The 24,227-nt window shown below is 41.6% G+C and overlaps 2 protein-coding genes across 5 annotated transcripts in view; both read right to left on the bottom strand.

Annotated features, from left to right (window-relative positions):
* Positions 1-4,164, bottom strand: part of MYH11 (myosin heavy chain 11) — a 56,110-nt gene extending 51,946 nt beyond the window's left edge. For both annotated transcript variants that reach the window (XM_074158238.1, XM_074158239.1), the window contains exon 1: positions 3,823-4,164. In XM_074158238.1, coding sequence (XP_074014339.1) covers positions 3,823-4,164 — 342 coding nt within the window. The remainder of the gene's footprint in view (positions 1-3,822) is intronic.
* A 12,356-nt stretch (positions 4,165-16,520) lies between these two features.
* On the bottom strand, positions 16,521-23,545 carry CEP20 (centrosomal protein 20). 3 transcript variants are annotated; one of them, XM_074158671.1, is made up of 5 exons: positions 23,510-23,545; positions 22,556-22,753; positions 21,246-21,330; positions 20,295-20,434; positions 16,521-16,963 (listed from the first exon to the last, which is right to left on the bottom strand). In XM_074158671.1, the coding sequence occupies exons 1-5, from the start codon at positions 23,535-23,537 to the stop codon at positions 16,887-16,889; spliced, it is 528 nt and encodes a 175-aa protein (XP_074014772.1). In that variant the 5' UTR covers positions 23,538-23,545; the 3' UTR covers positions 16,521-16,886. The 3 variants fall into 3 exon arrangements, with proteins under 3 accessions (XP_074014772.1, XP_074014771.1, XP_074014773.1); XM_074158670.1 differs by having other exon boundaries at positions 16,887-16,963; positions 20,295-20,437; positions 23,510-23,537; XM_074158672.1 differs by lacking the exons at positions 16,521-16,963; positions 20,295-20,434 and having other exon boundaries at positions 21,242-21,330; positions 23,510-23,537.
* Between the last annotated feature and the right edge of the window lie 682 nt (positions 23,546-24,227).

Here is a 24,227-nt window from a genome sequence, read left to right as displayed (position 1 = left end):
CAAACAAAAAACCAAAACAATCTTAAACCCCAAAATAGATTACAAATTTATCAATTATTGCAGGAGTATTGGTATATTTAAACTGGCCTATGACTGATAGTTTTAAAACCATGCCAGTTTAAAAGAAAATGAAATAATGAAATTACTATATTTCTGACTTAGGTATAAGTGGGTTTGGAATTTTTTTTTTTTTTATTGCCCTGCAGTGTGAATGAGTACTTTGTGGTGTGCAGCTGCTGCCATGCCTTAATCTTAGGGCTGCATCTGACGATGGCTCAAGCTGCCCTGGTTCCCCCATAGGAAGCACTGCAGTGCAGGACTGTAAAATGGCATCTGGGAAGCTTGGCTCTGGGCACAGGGATTTCCCTTTCCTGACCATAATAGGAAATGCCACAACACGGTCTCGGCACAGCCTGAGCGCTTTATATGGTATTGAGCAAACACAGCGAGAGCATCTAGCAGCCTCTAGCAGTGAGGAGCAGGTTGGGTGCTCCAGGCTGGGCAGAAGAACATCTGGGGTGCTCTGGGTGGTGATGAGAACCTGTCCTACCGTTACAGGTTGTGGATGCATTTCCATGGTCTCAAGTCAGATAAAAAGCAAATCAAGCTCGAGATCTTTGCCAGCTCTCAATATCCCCAAGCTAAAACACTTGTGTGGAAGGTAGATAATTACTGTGCTGGTTTTTCATTGGTGCTGGAGTTCAGAATGAAACTGGACTAATTGTGTCAAAATGAACTTGAGTGCTGCAGGGTCAATACGCTTGAAAAGTGGCAGTTTTTTATCCTAGAATGACTACCAGGGCCCATAATGAAAGGATAGCAAGGCCTTAATTTTCAGTAGAAATAGATTTACTGTATGCACTCAACTAATCATTCCCAACCCTGAGACTTGTAGGCATTTGCCTAACTGGTGACATGCAGGGCTCTGCACACCCAGGCATACAGTAACGTACCTTTGAAGAACTAACTTTAGGGCACAAGAAGCGGGTTAGAAAGGCAGGGCAAAAGCCTGAGCTGGAGAAGTTTAGGAATCCCCATTCCTAACTGGAGTGTGACTGACACCATCTCTCACCTTGGGAAAGTTGACCAAGACCTCTTGGTTTCACTGGCCGTAGTTATCTGTAGTTATCTAGGTATCTGCTTTGCAAGGATTTTGGGAAAACTGATTAAGGTATGTGATGTTTTGCAGATAAGTGAACCAGCTGGTTAAGCATGTGATTGAAAGCGGTGGCTTTGAAGTTGCCATGCTTTAAATCATTCTCCTTGGGGCTTGGTCTGCTCAGAGAGGAGGACCCATGGCTGTACCTCTCCCCAGAGGGTCTGGAAACAGAACATGGTTTGAGGGATCTTAGGGAGAGTGTCCATAGGAGTGTTGATCTTGTGCATCCCTTGGACAGTCACTGCCGATGGGTATTTAAGACAGATTGGCACAAAGACACACAACTTGGCTGTAAATGCCTCAGTTTTGGCAGAGGAATCCCACCTCTGGTACCAACAGACTATCTGTATTTAAGAAAGCATTTTGCACTGTTACATGAAGACTGAAGTGGTAGTGCCTATGGAAAAAGGCACAAGAAACTTGATTCTACTCTCAAATCCACTGAAGTTGCATTGCTATTTTATTGATGTTTATATAATCATTCTTGGTCTAATTTGTGTGTGGACAAGGCAGGTTTGTTCTGAGCAATATGAAACAGGAGTTAGTGGCAATGCACTTCTAGCCCCTCTTTCTTAATATCTGTGGTGAAGAAAAAGGCCAAGGTGTTTTTCCAGTGTATGGTCACTCTGAATTTCTGCACTGAACCTTTTTATTTAATAATATTTAATATGAATGCAAGGGACAGATGACTTTTAGATATATATTTTTTTTTTTTTCTCCCCAGGTGGGTTGACTTTTTTCTTTAGCAGAACTGGGGGTCCTCATTTGTGTCAGTGGTGTTCTGGAGGGGAAAATGTTATGGTCATATTTTCTTTGTATGTGTGGGACTCCAAGGGAGGCAATGTAGGCATTGCATGGCAAAGCCAGGAGATGGTTGTTTACAGTTTTGCAAGTGGATGAGAACAAAACTTCGAATTCTGTTTAGATGCCCCTTATTTACTTAATTTTTTTTTTTTAAAGGTATGAGAGAATCTAGTAGGGCAGCCCTGTGTAAGACTGAACCATTTTAAGCAGTTTTTGGTTACTGAAAATGCTAAGAATTTGTTGTAATACAAGTAAAAATAATTTGTTTCTAACTGTTAATTTACCACCATCTTAAAATCTAGTCTCTTGAAAAACGAAGCTCCATTTCAGATACACTTCCACTTTTGTCTCCATTAAAAATTATTTAATTTCTAATTGCATTATCCACTTCTTGAAATTAATTTCCTCTTCCTGTATAAAGTGAAAGTTCCACAAAAAAATCCACAAAGTAAACATGTTGGGAATCCTGGAACATCTATGCAGAGCATTGCTGAGAACAACAGGGGAAATAAACCCCACATATTTTATCCTGCTATTCTTATAGTAATTAATTTTAGACCTTGCAACAATGCAGAACTTTTTCAGACAAATTCCATTTTAGTAATTAATGCTGCATGTTCTGGTATAATGGCACATAGGTCCATATATTCACCTGCAAACTTAAAATCCAATGAACTCAAACACTGAGAAGATGGAAAGTCCAGCTTCTTTGATGTGCATTTTAGTACACTCCTGAAAATTGTTGAGCTTAGCTCTTTTAAGTTATGCATAACAATTAAATAGTTCCTTTGTTGTATTGCATATAACTATCTTATTTTCTGCTTCATTTCCTACTTTCCAATTTAGCATTCCTCATATTAGTAATGACACCTCTAATCCTGCTTCTAAAACCTTTTTACTTAAGTCCTGTACTTCCTTTCACTCAGCAGTGGTCTGTCATGCAAGTAAAACTTTCATAGATTGAAACTGTAGATTACTTTTCTGCAGCACAGTGTAGGGATCCTCCATGTAAAATCAAAGATAACAGCTATGTTCCATGGAAGTTTTCTGGGCTTTCTTACTGTGCAGTTTGCTAAGTATTGACGCAACAGATTACAGGGTTATTAATGTCAAAATAGGCTTCTGTTCAGATACTTGTGTAGACTGGAAGAGAGGATAATCTTGGCCCTAATTCACATGAACATAGAGGATTATTATTAACATTATAATTTGTCTGGGTTTGTCTTCTCTATAAATTGACCAACAAGGGGGGAAAAAAGGTTTTAGTGGATGCGTGACTGGTTCAGTAACACACTGGAACATGAGTACTCTCCCTTGAATTCCAGTGGGTTTATTCATTTATTCAAACATAAGGTTTTACTCAAGCACCCACCAAAGCAGAACTTGTGAGCTGCCTTTCAGTGGGAGTTTTGCTTGGGAAAAGACTGCATGATTTGGCTTTTCTGTATGTTCTTTTTGCAGTTACTGGAAACTTGTTCAGGTTTACATTGAGGTAATTCAAAAGTCCCTAATGATTTATTTATTTATTTCAAAGCAGCAGGACTGAGGTGTTGCTCAGCTATCAGAGAGTACTTTCCAAGGCAATAATATCCTTTCAGAATTAGCAGGCTTTGGGGAAGAAACATTCACGTGTCTTAATTTAGTTAAGTAAAGATGCAATTATTAAAGAAGCTGGAGAGTCATGGGGAATAAAGTGAACTAAATACATTTTTGGTTTGTGATGCCATCACTGAGGGTGAGTATTTGCATGGCAGTGTTACATGCAAGGACATCCCTGACAGTGGGTGGGATCCACCTCGTTTGTGACGGGACATGGTAGCATGCAACAGGAAATGCCATGTGTGTTTGATTCTACTTACATAAATTAAACCTGAGAAGTATCTCTCCCTTAGGTTGTGCAGCACTGAAGCTTCGTTGAGGCAAGTCAGCTCTGCCATGTCCTCCACTTTGGAGAACTTCGGAGGGTTCATCTTCTGGATGTCATCCTTGCTCAGTGTCACTTTCTTCCCATTTTCTGCCAGTTCAACTGTCACCTCATCCCCTTTCTCTTCCTTGATACTTGCTGCTTCAAATCCATGTTTCTCTGATGGAATCCAAACCAGTTTCTTTGCTGACCAGTCAGCCTGGGCAAGTGGGTTGTTAATGAAGTTTTTGTCCACAAAGAGGAATTTCTCATCATCGCTCAGAGGTTTTTGGGCCATTTTGACTCAGTAGACACCTGTTGAGGAAGCAAAATATTCTGCTTTAAAAGGAGGCAAATGTGGAGATGTTCCAGGCAAAACACATCTGTCAAATCCACCATGCAGTAGATCCAAAGCACTATAGGCCCTGTGTCATATCTCACATCTCACATTTCCATGCAGATAGTTTTGGGTGCCAGAACTCTATGATGTTTAAGGTCCCTTCCAACTCTAACTATTCTATGATCTGTGTTTCGATTCTGATTCCTTTGTTACTGTGTCTGAAATCATCTAAATCAAAAACTTCTTGGCACTAAAACAAATAGGGAAACCTGGGCTTATTACTTAATTTTCTTTATGTGGTACTGAAGACCAGAGAGAAAAGGCATAACTAATGTCTGTGCAATGAGGCTGTCAGGGCTGGACCAAGACTACCAGCTGAACAGCTTACTGCAGCCTGATCTCTTGCCCATCATGAAGGTAATTGAGTTCAGACACATAAGAAAATTTCTCATCACCCAAATACTGTTTGGTGCATACTGAAATACCAGTGCAATAATGAAATAATTACTAGAAGAACAGTTCCCAGGCTGTATTCCAGAAAGGACAGAAACAAACTTTTCTTGCAAAGGACTATTTTCAATTGCTCTAATACCACTTAATTTGGAGAAGTATAAAATTAAGAAAAGGCCAAAAGGAAAAAAAAAAAAAATTGTTATCAGTACTGCTGGTGGAGTAATTTAGAGTTATCCCCTTTCCATTCTTCAGACTGTGGGAGCTAATAATTTATGAGGGTAAATGTCTACCACATGAGAAAGATTATGCCATTTCCTGGCTTGTTTTATTTCTTCTATTAGATATTCTGAACCATGGTGCTCAAACTGGGAGGTTGATGCAGTTGCATGTCGATAAAACAGCATCATGCAGTTGTGCTTGGATAAAGCAGCTGGATGTATCTGCTCCGTAGGTGAGAGTGGTGGGAGGGTTTTGTCTGCTTTGCACCATGTTTGAGAGGGAGGAGGCAGCTTCTTTCCTGCTCTGGCCATTGGAGGTAGGATGTAGCTGCAAGAGCTTTGCTGATAACACTGGAGCTTTCCTAAGTGGTCTGCTCTGTCCTATGGGGCACACAGCCCAAAGTGAGGAAAACACAGGAGTACGCAGAGGACTTCTTGTGGTTTGCTACAGGGCAGGAAAAGGGTGCTGCTAATCAGGAAACCTGCTGTTCAATGGAGCAGAGAGGGGAGCTGGGGAGGAGCTACAGGGAAGAGTGTGTGCCCAAGAAAAACATCTCCAGGAGACAGAGCCTGTTTCATTTCCTTATTGAGACTGAATTTAATATTTACAGCATTCAAAAAAACATGGATCGTGAGGGAGTTTGGAGAACTGACTGCTAAAGATGTCAGCAATCAACCCATAGGCAGAACGATATTTGTAAAGACCAAACTCTGTGGTATGTAGCCAAATGGACACCCTGTGCTCTGGGAGTATCAGAGGTTGGTTTCCAAATATTTGTCCCTGAAGCCTTCCCACAGATTAATGCTTTTTTGCAAGGCTAGACTGTGTGAGGGGTCTGAGAGAGAAGCATGGATCATGCAGAAGGTGACACAGAGCTTAAAAACAAAACTAGGATTTTAGAGGCGCCTAAGAGGGTTAGATGATATCCCACTGAAATTCAGTGGAAATTAGATGCCCCAGCTTCTTAAACTCCCTCAGCAGTTCTCTCATCTGAAAAAGAAGAACAGCTTTCCTCTAAACTTGCTCATTCTAGAGCCACCAGCCTTGCTTGGAAAACCTCAACAGGGGAATTCACCGAGGTCATCCCTGTGCATGCAGTGTGGGTGAACAGGAGGGAGACGCCATCAGCCTGGCTCTGTGCATCGCTGCTGGCCTGCACACAGTGTTCCCCGCCATGGAGTCTCTGAGGGAGCTCTGTAGGATGTGGCCCTTCGCTCGCTCCCAGGGGATTCTTGGAAGAGAGCTCCAAGAGGAAACTATTTGACCTCTGCGTGGATTAAGGCAGAAAATGTTCCCTCGTTGCCAAGAGGGCTGGTAGAGCTGCACAGTTCCAATAATGGAGATGGTATTCTCTCCAGCTGAGCTTTCCAGCTGGCGGCCGCAGGGTGAAGCCAGCCGAACAGGGGAGCGAAGGGAGCCCTGCCCCATTGCCAGGGCTGTGGCTCCAGGAGCAGGAGGCTCGGGGAGCAGCAGGAGTCTGCTGTGGCCTCTCTCCTCCCGCTGCCATAGCAATGGGCAAGGCATGTTCTTTGCCCCACTGCCCCGGCAGCATGGGAGGAACTGCTGTGGCAATGGAGCGGGAGGATTTCAGTCCATCCTAGGCCCAGAAGAGCCAGCTATATGGTCGTCCTGAAGCATCAGAAAGGTTGGATCATGCCACCCGTAGCTAAATGCCAAGTGGCAGCACATTCAAGTCAATAGGCATTTGATATTGCTGTCAGAAACACTGAAAATTAGACTGAACTGTGGAGCTGAGTTTCACAGAGTCGAGTCCTGCTACTTTGAGGCTGCCCACAAGCAATGATGGTGGAAATCAAACTGCTGAATCATCCTGACCATCTGCCTCAAAAACCCAACTGAAGATAAAACTGTTGGCCTGCTATAAAGCATGTCATCAGTGGGACGACCCAAAAGTTCTTCACTGTTTTTGTGCCCAAGGACCAAGGGAAAGTTCCTCTCCTTGTTGCATGCTGAGTCAAAAACATCTTCCACAGATTACAGCATGAAGAGAAGGCTGGTCTGTCTGTATCCTACTATGTTCTCCTACTTCTTCCTGCACATATAACTTTCTGTGCCTTGTTATATAAATTCAGTCTTTTTGAAAGCAAGATGAGGTTGGAAGGTATAAGAGGTGGCATGAACTGCGCAGCTTGAAAATACAAGATTTTATCCTCTAGATCTAAGCACTGTGTTTGATTAGTTTAAACATGGTAAGAATAGACCCCCTACAAGAAATAAGGAATAGACAGTCTCAGCTGGATCTTGTAACTCCTCTGAAACACAATGAGGAGAAAACATGGATTTGTGTGAAAAACTTTTCATGACCAATCCTCTAGAATCTGAGGATAAAGTTTGAGTAGCAGCTGAGTACCACTGTAGTAAAAAGGAAAATGCAGTTATGAAGTGTGGATTAAGGAATACTAATAGTTTAATAGATTAATGAATATTCATTAATGTCTATTAATATTAAAGGCAGGTTTCTGAATGGAAGGCGTAGAAGATGAGTTCCACAAACTCAACTAGATTTGTCCTAGCGAGGTGCTGTGTGCTAAACTAATGAGCTGATGAAGCTTTCTGATGAATATTTGGCAGTAAACCTTCTGGTCTGTCTCTGATCAAGACTGAACCGTGCTGGTCCAGCATATGATTGATGTTGGGCAAATGGGCCAAGGGAAAAGATTCATTACTGCCCTGAGAAGGCAAAATTTACCCCTTAGCCAGTTCCTGGGTTTCTTCTGTAGGGCTGGCTGAGAGAAACGGAGACCAATATCTTATCTGTGCAAGAGGTGGTAAGAGGTTCACATACATTCTTTTAGGTAGATGGTAGCCCAAATCACCTACAAGAATAAATGCCTTTATACTCAGAGTTGAGCTATCCCGAGGAAGCGAGGAGGATAAGGGAGGAAAAGCAATCACAAAGATACTATCAATATGAAGTTTCTTGCCATAGAAATGTGCCATATTACACCAAAGTGGATCCATATGTTATACCTCTCTAAAGCCCAAATGTGCACATACACATGGGCGTGCATGCTGCATGCTTCCACAGCTTGCTTTCTATTCCTCCTTCTGCTGTCCCACTGCAGTATATCCGGCTGATCTTCACTGTCCTTTCCCGTATCATGTCAGTGACAGAAGTTAAATGCTGTCTTATAATCAGTTTAGCCTGAGTATATTATTCCAAGGATAAAGTATAAATATCTCCAGGAAGTGCACTTTAATTAAAAGGTTGTTGGCCAAGCAGAACTGCCTCCTGGGTCAGAGCTCAGAGGGACTGCTTTTCTTCTAATGAGAAGATAAAGGACACTTCTCCCTTCCTCTGCAGGATGTGCATGTCAGTATAAAAGCTTATCGCAGCCATACAAGGAATAATTATTAGAACAGAGGAACATATAATCAAATATGTGAATTATTTTCAGAAACCAAGTCCTGCTCTCATAAGTGGTTTCTGATGGAAGAGTGTAGCGGTAACCTGCTGCTTGACTTATTTCTGGGGCTACAGTTGTTCTTGACTGTGTTCTTTCCAGGCTGCTTATCTTTTACTTTTCCAGTACTTAACTGAATTACCCAACTAATCATTGCTTGAAAAAACAGAAAAACTAGGGATGAATCCTAATCTTGTGATCTGGTTGGGAACTGGTTCCCCAGCACAGTTAGCTTTGTCAGGAGCACTGCTACTGATCCCTCCTGTCCTTTCACCTCTCCTCACTGGGACCAACCCTCCAACGCTTACTCTCATCATGGACATGTTCATCTGAACATGGAGGTATCATCAGCACTAGTTTATGGTTGCTCAACCATGGAGGAGGGAAAGTCTGTATTTTAAGAAAGAACACTTCCAGTAACTTCACAGGACTGTTCAGTGTCAGTTGGTTTGTTTTTTGGTTTGGGGTTGGGGTTTTTTTTGGGTTGGTTTTTTTTTATTATTTTTAAAAATTTTAATACATTCTCCATGTCCTTTAATCAAATTGTCTGTAAGTGCCTTGGTCTCCTATCAGGTTTTCTCACCTCTGTTAATGCAAGTTACTACATAACTCCGATTAAACCCTTGATAGCTCTTTTAATACTCCAAAGAAATTGACCCGGGTTATTACCTGTGTTATAAACTGTAAAAATTAGAAAAGAAGGAAAAAAGACTTAAATTGCATCATGTGGGGATAGAGTCCCTTTATCTGGAAAATACCAGCTATTTCAAATACCCCCAAATGTCATTCTATTAAGTAAATCAGATTCTGCAATTAGAATAATAAATAATGTGTATTTTAACTAGACTTTGCACAAATTGGAAAGCTATCTCTAACACTTGGCTTCTCCTAAAATTAACATACTTAAGAGAAAAGCCAAAAGATTTGCAACTAATAAGTCTCAGTGAATTATAAAGTGTTGGGATCCTCTGCATACATCTATGCATGCTACCATATATGGCGATGTTCTTCTCAATACTAGCTGTTCCACAAAAATGTAATGATAACAAATTCAAAACAAATACCTTTTAGGGACTAGCGTGTCAATTGCAAATGAGATAATAAAAATCATTGTTTACATCTGAGCGAATACAGCCAGAAGAGTATCACGTACTAAATTAAAGTGACTACTTAATCAAGCTCGTTGCTCTCTGGAGGTTCATTGTTTTAGCCTCTGTGTTAGTGGCTTGAGGGAACTGTGAACTTTGGGAGTTCAGCAGGTCAGTGTGTGCAAGGCGTCTTGGTGCAAGCTGCAAAGCTTTGAGTGAAAGAAGGTGGGCTTAAACAAGTGCATTTTAGAAAAGATTTTTATTGAGATGTATTAGATGATAATGACAAACATTCTCATTTTCCTTATATTTAAAATATTTCACATAGCTTTTTAATTATGCACACACATACACCTCATACATATCAACTTTTATATATGTGGATATAGACACATACATATCTGTGTGTGTGTGTGAGCAGCAAGTGAACTTCTGGGATAACACTGAAGCTGCTTTCTATACTGCCATCTACTGTCTTCTTAATTTACTCACACTATTTTGTTAAAGCTAGAAGTTTGTTGCTCTATTTTGCTTTAAAAAAAAAGGCATGTCACGTTTTAAATTAGTCAAATTAGTGTAGTTCAGTGAATTATCAGATTAGTTTTGCTTAAACTTTATTCCCAGCATATTAAAACATACACATATGTCATGCTAAGGTATTTATGAAAAAAATGTTTCCATTCCTTCTTCTAATTTTTAAGCCTTTTCCTTGTTTACAGTACAAGTAACTGACAAGCTAATTATGTTATTTGGTTATACTTTCTTTAAACAGCATGGGAAGTGCAGTAGGTTCTTTTATTCGCACTGAAAAAGTAGAAATAATTCAGGAAGATGAGCTGCTCAGGCTACCAGGTTTCTTCCTTACTGAATGCACGTGTGATGCTTAATTGCAGCAGGTACCTGCCACCATCCGGCAGCGCACAGCGCCTTGCGGGCTGCACTGCCGCTGGCTCGCCGTGTAACCCGTGCTCTGCAGCCAGCGTCCTTAAGGCTCAATTCAGCAATAGCAGTGTTAGAAGTGACTGAGGAACAAGCTAAAACATCTGTGCACAGCCCCGAATGTGCATGATCTCTCGTGCATTTTAAACAGAACCCAATCAGTAATTCACAAATCAGGATAAACCATTTGAGCGTGTCTGATAGGTCTGTTCCTATTTCTAATTCGTATACGCTACCTGCAGGTTAATTCACTGAAAAGTGTTTGCAAAGTAGCATAGTAGTTAGCTTGCCAAACTGCTCCATCCCAAAGCGCGGCCAGTCCCCAGCCCCGTCCCCAGCAGGGCTCTCCGGCCCCCGCGGTACTCACAGGCGTCCAATTAGGGGAGCAGAGAGTGAATTGGAGAGTCGGGAACCTGTACAGCCACCAGCCGGGACAGTCCAAGTCCTCACTGCCTTTGCAGCCTCCCTATATAGAGGAGGAGAATCTTGTCAATGGGGAGGGGCCCTGGAAACCACCTCCTGCTGGAAAATCCTCTCGATACCTGGGTTAAAACAGACAGCCTTGAGCCAAGGACCTCATTCCCAGCAGGGCCTGACCCCAGGCTGCTGCCCCTGGCCCGAGCTGCTCTTTAGGGAACTGGGCTGGTTCTGGCTTTCAGAAAGGCATGAAAAGGGTGCTCCTAACCCAAAATGGGTGCCCCTAACTCACAAGTTCAGAAGTTTTGCTTTTTCCTAGGGTGAAACTGTTTGGCCAAGCAAATGGACCTTTAACTCCTTCCTGCCTTGGCAGCATCCTCGCCCCCGGTGACCCCCTGCCTTGAAGAAGGACAAAGCACAGGTCATGGTCCCGCATGGTACAGGAGGTTTTGCCACCCACCATTGGTGCATTTTCTCGGAGCTAAGACAAGTCTCTGAGTTTAGGGGTTGCTTGGGAGAGAAGAGTTTTTTTCTAACGCAGCAGGGGTGCGTGGGTGGAGGTTGCTCTGGGTCTCCATGTGTTTATGCAACATTTGGAGCCTGGGGCTGGTTTAAACCTCGTTTGCCCCTGGGGAGCAAGAGGGTTGTTTCCCACCTCCCCAGCGGATTTGCCGAAGTTTCTTTTGCGATCTGATGCGCAGCTCGATTCCTAAGAAAGGGCTGTAAATACTTTTTCATATATAAGAAATACCTCCCTCTGTCCATAAAAGGAAGAAGAGAAGTGATAAATAGCCGAGGGGGAAAAGTCCCCAGGACGCAGTGGAAAGAACAGGCAGCAGCGCCGTGCACTGGGGGGGAGAGGAGGACAGGGCCCTGGGAGCCAGACCTGCAGGGGTTAGGGAGTGATCTGGTCCTCGTCAAACCTCCCTCACACCCCCCAAACCTTCAATCCCCAGCTGTCCCCCCCTCCTTCCCCTGCTAGTAGCCAACAGCCTTGTGCAGTAGGACCTGTGGATGGAGACATCCCAAAAAGGGAAAGCTAGGATCCTCTAGGAATTCCCATCAACGTGCCAAATACAAAATACCGAAACAACCCCCTCTCAGCAACAGACTAAATATGGTGTATACCCAAAGGATCAGAGCACAGTCCTGGGTGAAATAATTTCTCTTGACATCAACAGCCCTGTCCTCTCTGGAAAATAAACCCTCCTGGGGAAGATGGATGAGGCTCATATTAGACTTGGCATCCTAAAAACATACCTATGAGGGGAGGCTGGGCTGAAAACCTCTGCTGTCACTTGGTCAAAGTACCAGGGCTTGCAGGTGTGACGGACCTGCAGCCCCTCTTTCTCACTCTGGCCAGCGGTGAACAAATTTGAGTAAACAGGAGAGAGGGGAAGAGCATCAGGTTTTCTTCCCTGCAACATTTCAGGAATATCGAGTATGGACTCGTGTTCAGGCCTCAGCTGGAGAAGACCAGATTTGCCAACACAGTCCCATGGTCCCGGTGGTTGCTGCCTCTTCTTCCAGATGGAGGGCTGGTGTCAGCCGAGGTGTGGGGCTGCCCGCAGCCGTGCAAAGCCCTTCCAGCACCCGAAAGGCAGCAGTGTCATATCAGGCTCATGCACGTGTGACTGTGTTGGAGCAAAGCCAGGGGAAATGATCGCCACGACATAAATCCAAGAAACTTGCCCTTGTTAGCAGGAAGTTCCTCGCAGGGTAATTCACCCTATTTCATTTTTTTCCTGCAGTTTCTCAGTTGCAAACTTAGCTTTTAAATAGGAATTTAATGAACATAAAATAATGAAATGCAAGGGGATCCTCTGAAAAGTATGATCATTTTAACATTCATCAACGTTCTTCTAAGAAGTTCCTTTAAACTCAGGCAGCTGTTTCACAAAACCAGACACATTTGAATAGTAGCTTAAAAAGGAGTGGAAATTATTCCAGCTGGTTTGCAAACCGCTGCATGTGCACATGCAGGCTTGCTGCCCGAGTAGTGTGTTTAACAGAGGTGGTGGTGGAGGCTGATATATGATGTGACATTAAATGGAGCTGGAAAGTCTAAAAAAAATACTACTGCTGGGACTGAAACAGTTGCACTCTCGAGCTGTGTGGGGTAGGAACTGATAAGTGTAAGCGTGGCTTCCAACCTTCACTTAAAAGTTAACGTTAAGAATATACTAATATAATAGCCTGGTTGGAGTTTCCTAAATGTTGTGGTATTTTTTTAAACCAGAGCTGCCTCAAAATGGAAGCTGTGGATTCCCAGCGGACGATGCCTTTGTGACAACAAATAAGCTTTATTTAACCCCCCCTGATTTGTTTATTTGTTTTAATTACTTTTCTAGAAAAAATAAAGTATTGAGCAGCCTGCCCTTAAAATATCTCCTTGCTGAATTTGCACTGTAAATATTGTACTTGGCGTGGGGGAGCAAAGAGGACTCAAGAAGGAAAGAAATGAACTTTCAGCTGCCTTACCACAGTGTAACCTGAATACAATGGAAGGGGGAAAAAGCATGGGTGGTGATGTTAGTTTGTTAAATAATGTGTGTCAGGTAAGCAATTTTTTTTTGTTTAAAAATATTTTTACCTAAGCTTACCAACCACGTTTCCCTAAGGACAGGGGTACCCGCGGGTAATCATGTGTGTTGAGCTCTGCTCTGGCAACAGGAGGGACAGTTTGTGTCCAAACTAGAACAATTAATTATGAGGAGAGTCTGACGAGGTGAAATAGTCACCAACTGCTTAATGTTAAGCTTTGTGATTAATGCTGGCTGCAGGTCAAGGGAAGTGTGTGAAGCACACAGGTCAGTTCTGAATCAGTTGGACACCGGCTGCTACTGAAAGGGTGTCTTTGCAAGTGTGAACAAATATTTTGGGGTTTCTTTTCCTAAACATAATCACCTGATGACAATCACTCCTCCGGAAAACTGATCAACTGACACCGAGATTCGGCTTGATACAAAGGGTGCTCAGGAAGGAAAGCGTAACCGACTCCTTGGAGCGTGTCGATAAAGCTTAGAAAATAAAAATCCCCCTATGCATGACAGAAACTAATACCCCTGAAAAAGCACTGATGCTGTAGAGTCTATAAACATAGTTTCCTCTATTCTAGGGGAGAGCAAAAATTTAGTTTAAAAGAATTTTATTTTTTTAAACTTGTGGGTTAAGTTCTTCCAAAGTGCTTTCCAGATCTGATATCCACACCAAACTGGCTCCTTGTCACCTTCACTTGTGATATCACGCTTAGACAAAGAACAGCCTCTTCTAAAGTAATTCCCTCCATAAGTCTCAGTTACAGCATTCTATCTCCAGTAACATTCAGAAATGCATCTTGCTCATTAACCCCCCCAAACTTCTACATGCCTTTATCTTTTTGGTTTTTTTCTCATTCTTATGTCAGTAGAAATAATAAGGGCAGTTAACGCAAGACATCATGGTCTGCAATTAAGCTAGACGGAGCTTCTTAAATTATTTGAGAAAATAATTTTTGTGCATGCTCACCTAGGTGGCAATTTTGTCTGAAACCTGAACCTGTGACTCTAGGGCTGTGAATTATTTTCACCTAAATACTGACCTTGCTTAGTTTAAACTTTTAAGGAACGATTTTTTTTTTTGAAAGTGCAACTGTATTGTACAGGTTTTGCAATTCCTCTTCATCTGGTAACGAGCAAGACAGCCTGACATTCATGGGGCTCGCTCCATGTCTGCATCTTGAAAGATGCTCTCGTATTTCATGTGCTGTCAGGATAAACGCTAGACCATTAATAATGTGATTAGACCAGTATATTTTCATAGACATTTCAAAGCTTTGTTGTACAAATAAATATCACTGGAAATACTTTAATTTGATTTTAATTTGCTTGTAAAATGACTATGCTTTGAAACAAGAGATTGTTCCAAACCCCCAAATCTGTGCTGTGAGGGTGTTAGATGAAGTGCAGGCTGCACTGAGAGTGAACGGGCCAGCTCCCACCCACTGTCCCAGCGCAGGATCCCGGCACAGGGCTGAAGCTGCAGTTCCCAAAGGAAAACAGTTCTGAGATTCCCTCTGTCTTAAAGGGATTTCTACTGATTTCAGACACACGCTTTTACCTCGAAGCTCAGTGAAACACACCCTTGTAACAGCCTCTGCTTTCGTGGCTGTGGAGAGCCTGAGCCTGCCCAGCTGTGTCCTCAGGGAAAGCGCAAGTGCTAAACTTCCCTTTGCCCTCTTCCACCAGAACAAAAACTGTATTTAATTTCTACCACTAAAAATCTATTTCCAAAGGAGATCTGTGGCACCTGAGCAGCTTCTGTAGGATCTGTGTCGGGAAGACAGAAAGCAGATGCAATGGCTTTGGTTACACTGGAAGATTTGTATAGCACGCAAGGTTAGAGCTTCTGTTTCCCAGAGCCTTTTTCCCTGCCCTTGAAAAGACAATTCAGATTCCAAATACATGTAACAATTTGACCCACTGGTTTATGGAGAAACCAAACTCAAAACATTAACCTCTGGAAAACCAAAGGAAAAAATTCAGAGATTTCTGCATCTAGAGCAATCATATCTGCATTGTTCAAGAGCTCATTTTTGCAACTTTCCATAGAGGCACTTTCAGTTCATTCCAAAATTAAGGTAATTTGCAATTAATGGCTTAGAAGACCATTTTTCTACTATATTTTTAGACAAAGAAATTGAGAGAAAGATCAGTGATGTTTGCATTGATGTGGCAGGAAAGACCCTATTAACGAGCCAGAATCCCATGGTGGTAGTTTTTACAGGGCTGGCTCCAGCCAAGCAGTTGGACCCAACGGTGGTGGAAGGACGGAGTAGGCAGCAAGGGCACACAGTCAATTATAATTGATGCAAAGCTACAAAAGACTTAAAGATGGATTTGATTGAGTTATATTAGCAAACACATGTCCTTCCCTCCTGGAAACAGTCCCGAGATACTCATAAATCAGCAAACGGGGAGCTGGCAGTGTTGCCAGTCACACGAAGGGGATGAGCTCACTGCTGAGGCTTCAAAGGGATAAATACAACTTCTCCTTCCAACCCGTAACTGGTTTCTGCAGTCTGACATTAGAGCAGAGGCTGCTTATCAAATTAAAAAATTACCCACAATGCTAACTAGGTCAAATCAAGATTAAGGCAAAACTTTGCAGTCTTTACAGCTCACAGTCCTTTTACTTAAATTCACAAACTTATCTTCTCTTCCTCTGTTTTTCCCCCACTGGCTGTACCACTTATCTAACAATTACGATTTTTAGGAACGCAACCCTAAAAATTTATCCATACAAAAATCCTCAGTCCCGCTGGAAACATTGACATCTATACATTTTGTTAAAATGAGAAAAATAGCTAACCTGTTATTTTTTGATGTACCCCTCTAAGTTTAGCTTTTAAAATAAATCACCATTTCAAAACATGTAAATACCTCAGCTAAAAAAAGTTCTGGGAATCAGTAACCTATTATCAACTTTATTTTTAGCTTTGTCTGACTTTGAGTTTCATGTCGTTTGGGAAAAAAAACAGAAGTTCTTCCCCTCCCGTATACTCAGTGTTACACCGCACAATTTATAGCAACTCCAGATGGAAAAGACTTACCCTCACTTGTTTGTTAGCATGAAGATAAATATAGTCCTGACTTCCGGAGAATTAAAAACAACTATTCCTCTAAATTCTCTATTCAAATTTATTTTCCCATACTTCTCCGAAAGTAGCATCTTCTTCTTAAGGAAGAATGGTTAAAATGCTTAGTTTGAATGATTTCAAAATGCCACACAGAATAAAGCTGAAAAATTTTATTCAAAAAACCCAGGGTAGACACACAAAGACATAATAAGTAAAGTGCAGAAATAAGTTATTTGATAAATTTTTATAAAGTAAACCCAGTATTTTTAGGCCCAGTTCTAGCCACAGGCTTCACTAATCTGACTTCATACACAGTTTTCTTTCTATCAGCACTGGAGCAAGAGAGCCTTTGCTACTGTTCTTCTTCATTGACAGTAACTACGACCCTGTCATCCTGTCTCATGGGTAGATCTAACAAGCTGAAGTGGTCCCACTGGACATACTGGGGAAATTTATGCAAATAAGAATTTCCTAAATTAACTCTTACAGAACTTTACATGAGAAATTAGTATATGAAAGGTATCATCTGTTTATACTTTGTAAAACAAGGGGCTCTTCGATGCTCGTGCCAGCCATCATTCCTGGTTCTGGAATTCTACCTGAAAATGAAACACAGACATAAATATTCTCATGCCTCTGGAGATCCAAAGGTGTAAGTGTTATTTTTCTGCTAGTATCAACTTTGATACAGAATATCATCAGAGGAAACTCGGGAAATTTTACAAATATACTCTCCCATGCCACTGTATGAGATGAGCTTTACGTTACTAAAGATTACATTTCAGACAACGTGAATGAATTAACAGAAACACCAGATTCCCCACATTTTATCAGGATTCCCAGTCTGTGTACTAGTTTGTTGGAATATTCATTCAACTAAGTAAGCAAGATAGTTTCTAATAAGAAAAGCAAGTTAGATGTTAAATATGAGACTTGGAAGGTTGAGTTTATGAATGGACTTGATTACCTTAATATGCAGCATAATTAAAATAGCTAGATAATTAGTATTTTAAACCCACTGCCTTTAGGTCTTCACTGACATATTCCACAAACACATGCAGAAAATTATTTCAGACGATAGTTACTTAAAGATTAAATGCCTTAAAGCTGCTATATTTTTGTTTATTTCGAAAAGCAATGTGCTGTCGTGTCTTATGATTAATCCTGAGTTTTGTACCTAACTCTAAACAATTAAATCCCCATGTGAAATTATATTGGAATCAACAGGGCAAGGTGACCCTGCACAGAGTCAACTTCAGAACTGAGCTACAAAGTTATACTTTAAAAACAATTCTTCTATACACTGAATTCAAAAATGGATACATTTCTGATAGGAATAATTCTTTTCTAAAAAAGATAATTTATAGTAATTTTGGTATTGAAATTTTATTTCTTCAGCCCCCCCTTCTGGCAGAAGGGAAACAACATTGCCTCAATGAATTAACTGTTAAGAAAAGGTGTTTAGTAGTTCTCTCATGCTTTTTAGATGTTAATAACATCTTGGGCCTCATATTTTTCAAATTTTTGGACAAAAAAAATAGTTGATAGTACTAAATTCTCACAGTAGAAAGTGAAGCAGACTCTTTGAAGGAAAAAACTGGACCAACGATCCCTTTCACTCTGTATCTTAGGCCATATTAACTGTAGCTAGTTAAAAAGCAGACCAGAAAGGGAAAATTAGATTTAGCAGTGTTCCGTAGAGAGCAATGAACTCAGAGCTTAAGCTTCTGCAGCGAATGGGATGTGAATTATGTCCTCAGAAAAGGCTTATGCCCCTATACAGAATTGCCAGCTAAAGAGTTAAGAACTTTCTATAGAAATGAGGTAAGTTAGAGTAGATGAGAAACAGAGATATGCCCACTATTTAAAATATTTTGCTGAGAATTTAGGTTAAATTGTTGTATTAAATTGCCAGTGCAATAAGACTGTCTCTAGCTGACCCATTCCAGATTTTTAATAGTATAATGGAGTACAATTTGGCCAGTTTAACTTTTAGGGAAATGGTGATTTGGTGGATGACATTTCTGATACTGCGAATTGGAATATTAATATTTTCTGGTCTTTACCAGCAACTGCAGAGCAGTAAATCTGTTTCTAAAAGCATTAATGATGTGACAGATATTTTATCATCTACAAATTAGAATAGCACAGCTGTCCAATTTAAACGACTTTTCTATTTTTAACACCCTTAATAGAATAAAGCTAAACAATTAGGTTTTTCCCCTCCCCTCTAGTAACTAACAAGCAGCTACCGCAAGGTAACAGGAGCCTCACAGTACCTTGCACTGTTAAGAAATTTATAAATTTGGCTGTCTGCAATATTTAAAAATGTCTGCTTTATAAATAAAATACATTCCCATATAAGAAAGTTCTACCACTGACACATTCGAAGGCCAGTCAAGCGCTTCCAAGGGCAATCAGGTTTGTATGCCATATATGCTATTCCATAGCATCCTGGCAGAGAGAAGCAGGCCTGAGAGTTGGTGTACGTTAGTGTGGTGGTGCAATACCCCACCCCCCCCAAGCTTTTAGGCCTCTTGGTACCTGGCACGATTCCCTCCCACCTGAGCCACATGGACCAAAATATCATTGAAAGAAATAACAGAAGAACAGAACCAGAATAACATGAAAGAAAGAAAAGGTGGAGAGCAATGGACTAGAACACTGGGGCAGCCCCTTAGAGTACCTGGTCCCCATGGCTCCTGCTGTTTGAAAATAACTATAATCTATCACTCCTGACAACATATTGCCACAGAGGGGGAAATACCAGGACCCCAAGACCTAGCAAGTTCTGGGCTTGCGTAACCAGTGGAAAGTACTGGAGTATTTCATTGTCCGAGCTGGGCCGGAGTGGAAAAGTACCTGATGAAAGTCAGTTATCTCAGATCCTGTAAGTAGTGATTCTACTAAGACCCTTTGAGCTCTTCTGCATGGCAGTGGGCTGTGGCCAGTATCTCCCTTGAGTTGGGACGCTGCTCAGGCAGACATCTCGAGAATTAGAAGGCCAGGGCGAGTCAGCCCCTCGAGTCTCAATTATCGCCTGTTGAGGAATGCTGATGCATTGTGAGTATTTACTCGAAACTCGAGAAAAGGGAAATTTTTAACTAGCCTCTCTTTCATCCACCTCTCCACTGAAATGTTTACAATATACACGTTAGCTTTATGGATGTGGATGTTCTCCCATTTGTCTGTGCACGTGTAGGAGTTAAAAGGAGTACGCCCTGACTCGTTAAGAGTTGTGCGATAATAAGGGATCTTTGGTCTCAGCAGTTATAGACCATGGTGCACGTGCGTGTGTGTGTGTGCGCACTCATATGCTCTGCTTATATGTATATGCATTAGTTTGAGATCTGTGCTTTTGCTCATGTGTCTATGTACTGGTTTGGGACACCTTACAGTAAGTATGAATCTTGTCTTCTTCAAATCTGTAATTATGTCGCTGTTCAATTATTTTGTTAAATCACTTTGTAAATCTATAAATTAGGAAATGATTAAGTGCTGCTAAAATTCAATCTCTTGATCTACTTCAAATCATTAACAAATTTTGAATCACTACTAAATCATAACCTTGTCAAATATTTCTCTTGGCGAGAGGTGGTCACTTACTTAAACAAAGGCACATATATCGGTGGTTTTCGAAATCATGGGTGGGTCTTTCTTGAGTTGGATATAGTAGGACCTTTCTTAAATGAATACATGAGCAACAGGTATGGTCAGGTCACACAGCTTAATGGTATTTTTGAGGTATAAACCCTGTTCTGCTGAAGAATTTTTCTTACAAAAGAGGTATCAGCCCAAAGCATTCCTTGCACAGAGAAGGAGGTACACCGTGTCCAACTGCACGTTTATACGGTTATAAGCATATATATCATATAGGAAAGCTAGTCACAAATAAAACTTTTGCAAAAACGACCCTCTACCTACACCCACCTTTTTGATTTCTGTCAGTAGGTGGTTTGCCAAGGTTCTGCTTTGGATAATTCAGCAGAGATACTTTTGAAAGGGTATTCTGGGTAGTCTCTTCTTTACCACCGTGTAAGAAATGAGAGATAATTCCGTACAAGAGAGGTCTGCTTAAGAGAGAAACAACAAAAGCAGTCTGTGAAATACCTAGCATTAAAAAAATCACCCTTTCCTCAGAACTTCTGAGACCTTAATGTTTACTTCTAGAATATGTACAGATGTCTTTAGAGTAATTTTTAAAAACACATTATGCCACATGTTCTTATATAAATAAGCACAGACCTAAGCCCACCCTGAACACCACCATGCTCCTAAAAAGCTCGCACTGAGCAACTAAGCTCCAGATCCCCTGTAGGTGAAGAACCAGAGTGTGCTTAGCACAAGAACACAGATGCGTATTCTCACTCCTGCAGTACGAAGGATCAGACTTTGGTGGGCTGCACATCCCAAACTTGATTCTTCCTAAGCACCTGACAAATTCTGACAGCACAAGCTACAGAGAACACTGAATGTGTTTAAACCTGCTTCGCTACCCTAGGTCATTAATGCAGTTGTATTGGAGCACTTTGAATTTATATCTAATCTCAAAGTACAGTAACATTTTTATTCCTCTACAAAGCAACTCACTGATATGCAAAAAGTGCATCTGTTTCCCACTTCTGACTGTAGGGAAGCCTGCACTAGTAAGAGTCTATCTGGAGAATGCTACAGAGTTGGCAGAATTAAATGTTAGCTTTGAGTACGTTTGAAAATGGCCCTATGTTTGTCATCGTGAGTTTGAATCCAGCATGTGAGAGTGGGGATGTCAGCTAGTCATATTTCAGTTGGTCAGAACATTTATATGTGATTTATACTAACACTAAAGAGAAAAATATATGCAAACCAGAATATAATGTGCATTCCAAAATCACTCCTTACACTGATTTTCCATTTGCATCTTCGACTACGTTCAGCTCTTTGGCAAGAAACTGTCTATCCAAAGGCACTTCAGGCTGGCCAGATTCTGGAAAAAGAGAATTCCCCAAAATTCTTAAGACTGGTAATAAAAACATCACCAGTTAACTTTTAAAGACTGCTCAGGAGACTTCAAAAGAGAATGAGAGCACACACCTCCCTTTTAGACTATCAATATCTAACAGTATATTGTAATTACAGGGAACTCAAATGTTAGTGTGTCATACTCATATAACTTACAATAGCATACCACAATTTTTATCTTAGCTCTAAAGGAATCTAAGAAAAATATTAAAGAAGTCTTACAATATGAAGATAAATTCATCAGGCAAACAACTCTTTCTCTAAAGAAGTACTGTTATTAAATAGATTCCATACATTACTGTCTCCATTCCTTCTTGTTTAGATGAACCTTTGAGCTGCAACTTTAATAGAGTGAAATATATCAAATTATTAAATAGCAAATGTAACTACTGTATCTAAGTTCAACCAAAGAACTTCAAATTTCAAATACAAGTTAGCAATTGCTGCAAAAATACATAAGTGCTGTACCATATAAATTAAGGCTACTATTTAGAAGTTCCAGTCTAAACAGCTCTCAAATATCAGTATTTTAGCACAGCCAGTAATAATAATACTTAACTGCAGTTGTTAAAAAACATGAAACTTCTTTTGTTATTTGAGCTAAGGACATCTAACCATCCAAAGTACAGAACTTCATTTTTGTTAGTTAAGCTGAGAACATCTAACCACATTTCTGATAGTCTGTAGTCATGAGTTGCCAGAACTGCTGTAATTCAGACTGTCAACTACTTTATGTATGCATTACTTTAGTTTAAATTACTCCTCAAAGAAATTTTGTTTATTTGTAGGATTTTTATTTTTTTATTTTACCCAAATGTTAATGAGAAAAGAAAATGTGATATATGCTTTAATACTATTGTTAGCCATTTTCCAAAACAAAAGCAGACATTTCGAGAAAGGTATTTTGATTTTGCAGGCTGCTGTCAAGTTTTCTTGTTCTTGCGTCAACTGCTCTGTCAAAGCATTTACCTCAAGGATAAGGAGCAAAGGGTAAGTTTTCTTGAAAACTAATGGTATGATATGGCTTAATGCTCCAAGTAAAGCTGTTCATATCTTATTTATTACAAAAGGGAAATAATTAATAGGCAGCTTGGTCCTGCCTATTAATTTCATAGTACCAGTGGAATTACTCAACCAAACAGTAAATGTCTATTAATACAGTGATGACAACAAAAATTCAGCCCCAATACCTGCAGTTAAAACAGATGCTGCGTATTTATATTTGTTATATTCCAGGTATTCACGAATTAGTTCGTTGATTAAGAGATTTTCACGAGACAGTGGTGGCCGTGGCTCACTTTGGTCATCCAGTGCATTAAAAACTTCAGCTCTGATCCTTGCTTTTATTTGTCCAAGAGCACCTCTTTTTTCCAGTGTGTCCCTTAAAACTATTACCATAAAAAGCTTTGTTAATATAAAGTCAAATGTATTCAAGCAGCATTTATCAACCACAATATTTATATATATATATAGGCATATTCAGTGAAATAAAAATATCTGCACCTGTGTATATGCCAGTAAGTATCACATCATTAGGAACGCTACAGATAAAAATTCAGCCTTCAAAGAAGTCACAATTATGTATTTTTTAGTAGTTAACATACGTTCTAGCCATTTCAGAAGTGGGATGTTGCTGGACCAGGACCAAGATAAATGACAGGGCTGGAGTGCCTGTGTGGAGGTCCTTCTCCTGCGGCTCCCCGGCGGCGGTGTGAGGAGCCGGCGACCCCCATTTGCCAGGAAGTGTAGTGACAGGACAAGGGGTAATGGTTTTAAATTGGAAGAGGGAAGATTTAGATTAGATATTAGGAAGAAATTCTTTACTCTGAGGGTGGTGAGGCACTGGAACAGGTTGCCCAGGGAAGTTGTGGATGCCCCATCCCTGGAGGTGTTTAAGGCCAGTCTGGATGGGGCTTTGAGCAACCTGCTCTAGTGGAGGTCTCCCTGCCCATGGCAGGGGGGTTGGAACTCGATGGTCTTTAAGGTCCCTTCCAACTCTAACCGTTCTATGATTAGCGCCTGCGCCGACTGCCAGGCCCAACCGGCATGGGGAAAGGCCAGCTGTCCGCCTTTTCGGTGGTCCGAGGCACCGCCGCCTCCTCTCGGGGACCCCCACCCTCCCCGGCATCCCTCTACCTCACAACCTGCTTTCAGCTCCGCTATCGTCGCCATCGCCCAACGGCTGCGCCAAGGACCCGGATGAGATAGCCCAGCGGCCGCAGGCGGATACTGCGCAGGCGCAGCGGTGGGTGGGGCGGGGACGCCGCTCGCCGACGCTGTCCCATTGGCTGGAGCGCGCCTGGAGGCGCGCTCCAGCCAATGGGACAGCGCCGGCGAGCGGCGCGTGCAGTTCGAGCCGTGCACGGCGCGCTCCCTGCGGCTCGCGGGCGGGTTCGCGCGCTTCCTGAGGCGGAGCGCCGAGCCTGAGGGACCGGGGTCTCCTTGCCCGGGGAGCGGCTCCCAGGCCCCGGGGGTAATTCCCCTCTGCTGCCAGGCAAGGTCAGGCCGGGGTAAAATAATTAGCAGTGCCTACGTGGTGTATTTGGAGTTACCGTTCGGGGTCCTGCCCGTACCGGGCGTGCAGTCCTGTCAGCTGCGGTGGGGAAACGTTGGACGGTTGTTCCAGGGCTGCTGTTCCCTCTGTAATTCTGTCAATGTGTTTTATTTGGAAGGAAAAAAAAAATGAAAAAAAAAGAAACATGGAGAATGAGTGAGAGTTTCTCCCTGATGTGTAGTGGAGGAGTTTCATACTGAGTCACTGAAAGATGAACTTTAAATCAAAGGGACTCGCTTAAGATGAGCTCTTAATTAAAAGGTCTTGCCAAAATGTAACTGTATACTGGGTGTTTTGCAAGTCTGTGA

Source organism: Numenius arquata, chromosome 14 (genome assembly GCF_964106895.1).
Source record: "Numenius arquata chromosome 14, bNumArq3.hap1.1, whole genome shotgun sequence".
Lineage (NCBI taxonomy): Eukaryota > Metazoa > Chordata > Aves > Charadriiformes > Scolopacidae > Numenius > Numenius arquata.
Note: the sequence above shows the minus strand (reverse complement) of the source record. Positions and strands in the feature narration are given on the sequence as shown.

Coding starts and splice junctions, on each gene's coding strand:
- CEP20 (XM_074158670.1), bottom strand. CDS start 23,537: ATGGCGACGATAGCGGAGCTGAAAGCAG. Junction 21,331..22,555: donor AGCATCTGTTTTAACTGCAG/GTATTGGGGCTG, acceptor CTCTTTTTCCAG/AATCTGGCCAGCCTGAAGTG. Junction 16,964..20,294: donor TACTGACAGAAATCAAAAAG/GTGGGTGTAGGT, acceptor TTTCATTTTCAG/GTAGAATTCCAGAACCAGGA.